This window comes from Entelurus aequoreus, linkage group LG25 (assembly GCF_033978785.1).
Source record: "Entelurus aequoreus isolate RoL-2023_Sb linkage group LG25, RoL_Eaeq_v1.1, whole genome shotgun sequence".
Classification (NCBI taxonomy): Eukaryota; Metazoa; Chordata; class Actinopteri; order Syngnathiformes; family Syngnathidae; genus Entelurus; species Entelurus aequoreus.
Genome location: NC_084755.1, coordinates 34,332,371 through 34,337,738, shown reverse-complemented (window position 1 = coordinate 34,337,738; position 5,368 = coordinate 34,332,371). Strand labels below are relative to the sequence as shown.

The 5,368-nt window shown below is 38.8% G+C and overlaps 1 protein-coding gene across 1 annotated transcript in view; it reads left to right on the top strand.

The window, feature by feature from the left end:
* The first annotated feature begins 1,149 nt into the window (after window positions 1-1,149).
* Window positions 1,150-5,368, top strand: part of prrg2 (proline rich Gla (G-carboxyglutamic acid) 2) — an 11,386-nt gene continuing 7,167 nt past the window's right edge. The window contains exons 1-2 of the mRNA XM_062036447.1: window positions 1,150-1,277; window positions 1,353-1,456. Coding sequence (XP_061892431.1) covers window positions 1,375-1,456 — 82 coding nt within the window. The 5' untranslated portion in view covers window positions 1,150-1,277; window positions 1,353-1,374. The remainder of the gene's footprint in view (window positions 1,278-1,352; window positions 1,457-5,368) is intronic.

Below are 5,368 nucleotides of genomic sequence, written 5' to 3'. Positions count from 1 at the left end.
AAGACTGCAAAGAAGAAAGCTGTAGGTGGGATCGGTGTATTAGCGGCTGGCTGCAGCAACACAACCAGGAGGACTTTGACTTGGATAGCAGACGCGCTAGCCGACTCCAGCCGCCGACCGCACGGATGATCGGGTGAAGTCCTTCGTCATTCCGTCGATTGCTGGAACGCAGGTGAGCACGGGTGTTGATGAGCAGATGAGGGCTGGCTGGCGTAGGTGGAGCGCTAATGTTTTTATCATAGCTCTGTGAGGTCCCGTTGCTAAGTTAGCTTCAATGGCGTCGTTAGCAACAGCATTTTTAAGCTTCGCCAAGCTGGAAATTATTAACCGTGTAGTTACATGTCCATGGTTTAATAGTATTGTTGATCTTCTGTCTATCCTTCCAGTCAGGGATTAGTTTATTTTGTTTCTATCTGCATTTGAGCCCGATGCAATCACGTTAGCCCAGTAGCTAAAGAGCTTCGCCGATGTATTGTCGTGGAGATAAAAGTCACTGTGAATGTCCATTTCGCGTTCTCGACTCTCATTTTCAAGAGGATATAGTATCCGAGGTGGTTTAAAATACAAATCCGTGATCCACAATAGAAAAAGGAGAAAGTGTGGAATCCAATCCTTGTACCTAAGTTACGGTCAGAGCGAAAAAAGATACGTCCTGCACTGCATTCTAGTCCTTCACTCTCACGTTCCTCATCCACGAATCTTTCATCCTCGCTCAAATTAATGGGGTAATCGTCGCTTTCTCGGTCCGAATCTCTCTCGCTGCTGGTGTAAACAATGGGGAAATGTGAGCAGCCCTCCAGCCTGTGACGTCACGCTACTTCCGGTACAGGCAAGGCTTTTTTTTATCAGCGACCAAAAGTTGCGAACTTTATCGTCAATGTTCTCTACTAAATCCTTTCAGCAAAAATATGGCAATATCGTGAAATGATCAAGTATGACACATAAAATGGATCTGCTATCCCCGTTTAAATAAAAAAAAATCATTTCAGTAGGCCTTTAACATAACTCATAACATGGAAATATACACGATCCCTTAATATGTAATTATAAACATACTTGTTTAGGGGCCACAAAAGGTCTTGCGTGTATGTAAATCAGCGACAGTCCAACAAACAGCTTTGAATAGGTACCTCCCTCCGGCTGGTATGTCGTCCAACAGGTTTTGAGACAACGTATCGTAGAGAAAGCAACTCTTTTGTGTCTTGAAGTTTTCATCTAAAACGTCATGTATGTGTAAAAATCAAAGGATTACGACACCGGAGGACACCTGTGAGAAGGTAAGGAAGGCGAGAGGGTGAGCGGGTGCAAGTAGCAGACACGTTTTGACTGTCATGGAGTCATTTCCTCAACAGGTTCCGTGCAGTTTTTGCCGCAATGGCTGTCTCCTTGAGGTGGATTTGTGTGCTCAGCTTTCTGCAGTGGGCCAACTGCTCTGTCACCTTCAGGCACACTTCAGGTAGACCACACCTCTCTTGATTCATTCACTACACACCGGCCAAGGTATTGCTACTATACCGTACGGAGTGTACTATACAACCACCAAATATTTTTTGCAAAGCAGTAATTATAGTCTGCAAATGATGTGTTGTTGTTGAGTGTCGGTGCTGTCTAGAGCTCGGCAGAGTAACCGTGTAATACTCTTCCATAATCAGTAGGTGGCAGCAGGTAGCTAATTGCTTTGTAGATGTCGGAAACAGCGGGAGGCAGTGTGCAGGTAAAAAGGTGTCTAATGCTTACACCAAAAATAAACAAAAGGTGAGTGTCTGAGAAAAGGCATTGAAGCTTAGGGAAGGCTATGCAGAACGAAAGTAAAACTGAACTGGCTATAGAGCTGGGCGATATATCGGATGTACTCGATATATCGCGGGTTTGTGTGATATAGAAAATGACTATATCGTGATATTCGAGTATACGTTGTCGCGCAGTCGCATTACACTACATGCGTTTCTCACTCTTTGTTGTCTCTCCTTCTCACAGAGACGTAAAACAAGCGCACCTTCTTACATACGTCACATACGTACACGCCCTCGCGGAGCAGAGAGGTAGCGGCGTGGGTAACGTTAGCTGTGGCGCGAGTGGTAATACGAGAGAAAGAAGGTGCGAATATGGTAACAAATGAAGGAAGAATTAATTCCCAAGAAAAACAGCAGGGGGTCCATCGTCTGGCGGTGGTTTGGCTTCAAGCGGGAAGATGTCGAACAGACAACCGTAATATGTCAAGTGTGGGGCGAAAGCGTTGCTACAAAAAGTAGCATTACTGCTAATATGTAGCATCATTTAAAAAGTCACCCGCTAGAGAATGAAGAGTGCTTACTCCGCATGTCAACATCTCCGTTCGGTGCCACACCAACAAAATGCCGAGGCAACCATTTCCACATCAACACCGTATGAAAAAAATAGTCAACAACAGAAGGAGATAACGTCCGCAGGAACCTACCACATAGCGAAGGATTTGATTTCCATTTATGCAGCTCATTTTTATTTGACAGTTATTGTGTGACATCATGCACAAAAGTGCACTTTATTTGTTTTAAACTATTGTAGTGGCGTTCTGTACAAAAAGTGCAGTACGTATCAAGATACTTTAGTCACAATACGATACGTATCAATATATTTTACTTACAATAGCATACGTATCAAGATACTTTTGTCACAATACGATACATCTCAAGATACTTTTGTCACAACACGATACAAATCAAGATACTTTTGTCCCAATACGTATTACTATACTTGTGCCACAATACATATCACAATACATTTTGTCGTATGTTTTTTTTTTTATTATTGATATTTTCACAACTAAGTCAATTGACTTAGTTGTGATTTCCCTCTCTGCATGAAAGTTTAAAAGTAGCATATATTAATGCAGTATGAAGAAGAATGTTTTAATGTAGACACATAGAATCATCATGCTGCTGTGATTATATGCATCAAGTGTTCATTCAAGGCTAAGGCAAAATATCCAGATATATATCGTGCATCGTGACATGGCCTAAAAATATCGAGATATTAAAAAAAAAGGACATATCGCCCAGCCCTAACTGGCTACAAAGTAAACAAAAACAGAATGCTGGACGACAGCAAAGACTTACTGCGGAGCAAAGACGGTGTCCATGACAATCAACAATGTCCCCACAAAGAAGGATAAAAACAACTGAAATATTATTGTGATATGTATTGTGGCACAAATATAGTGATACGTATTGTGACAAAAGTATCTTGATATGTATCGTATTGGGAGAAAAGTATCTTGATATGTATCGTATTGTGGCAAAAGTATCTTGATACGTATCGTATTGGGACTAAAGTATCTCGATACGTATCGTATTGTGACTAAAGTATCTCGATACCTATCGCATTGTGACTAAAGTATCTCGATACCTATCGTATTGTGACTAAGATACCTATCGTATTGTGACTAAAGTATCTCGATACCTATCGTATTGTGACTAAAGTATCTCGATACCTATTGTATTGTGACTAAAGTATCTCGATACCTAACGTATTGTGACTAAAGTATCTCGATACCTAACGTATTGTGACTAAAGTATCTCGATACCTAACGTATTGTGACTAAAGTATCTTGATACGTATCATATTGTGACTAAAGTATCTCGATACCTATCGTATAATACGATACGTATCGAGATACTTTAGTCACACTAAAGTATCTCGATACCTATCGTATTGTGACTAATTTATCTCGATACCTATCGTATTGTGACTAAAGTATCTCGATACCTTTTGTATTGTCACTAAAGTATCTCGATACCTATTGTATTGTCACTAAAGTATCGCGATACCTATCGTATTGTGAGTAAAGTATCTTGATATGTATCGTATTGTGACTAAAGTATCTCGATACCTACTTTACTCACAATACAATAGGTATCGAGATACTTTAGTCACAATACGATACGTATCAAGATACTTTAGTGACAATACGATCGGTATCGAGATACTTTACTTACAATACAATATCTCGATACCGATCGTATTGTGACTAAAGTATCTCGATACCTATCGTATAATACGATACGTATCGAGATACTTTAGTCACACTAAAGTATCTCGATACCTATCGTATAATACGATACGTATCGAGATACTTTAGTCACACTAAAGTATCTCGATACCTATCGTATTGTGACTAATGTATCTCCATACCTATCGTATTGTGACTAAAGTATCTCGATACCTTTTGTATTGTCACTAAAGTATCTCGATACCTATTGTATTGTCACTAAAGTATCTCGATACCTATCGTATTGTGAGTAAAGTATCTTGATATGTATCGTATTGTGACTAAAGTATCTTGATACGTATCGTATTGTGACTAAAGTATCTCGATACCTATCGTATAATACAATATGTATCGAGAGACTTTAGTCACAATACTATTGTGACTAAAGTATCTCGATACCTATCGTATTGTGACTAAAATATCTCGATACCTATTGTATTGTGACTAAAGTATCTTGATACCTATTGTATTGTGACTAAAGTATCTTGATACCTATTGTATTGTGACTAAAGTATCTTGATACCTATTGTATTGTGACTAAAGTATCTCGATACCTATAGTATTGTGACTAAAGTATCTCGATACGTATTGTATTGTGACTAAAGTATCTCGATACGTATCGTATTGTGACTAAAGTATCTTGGTACCTATTGTATTGTGACTAAAGTATCTCGATACCTATTGTATTGTGACTAAAGTATCTCGATACGTATCGAATTGTGATTAAAGTATCTTGATACCTATTGTATTGTGACTAAAGTATCTCGATACGTATCGTATTGTGACTAAAGTATCTCGATACGTATCGTATTGTGACTAAAGTATCTTGATACCTATTGTATTGTGACTAAAGTATCTCGATACCTATTGTATTGTGACTAAAGTATCTCGATACGTATCGTATTGTGACTAAAGTATCTCGATACGTATCGTATTGTGACTAAAGTATCTTGATACCTATTGTATTGTGACTAAAGTATCTCGATACCTATTGTATTGTGACTAAAGTATCTCGATACGTATCGTATAATACGATACGTATCGAGATACTTTAGTCACAATACTATTGGGACTAAAGTATCTCGATACCTATTGTATTGTGACTAAAGTATCTTAGACTAGACTTAGTCTAAGTCTAAGAGATACTTTAGTCACAATACTATTGTGACTAAAGTATCTCGATACCTAACGTATTGTGACTAAAGTATCTCGATACCTAACGTATTGTGACTAAAGTATCTCGATACCTAACGTATTGTGACTAAAGTATCTTGATGCGTATTGTATTGCGCCTCAAGTATCGTAATACGTGCTGTATCGCAAAGTCCTCGCCAGTACCCA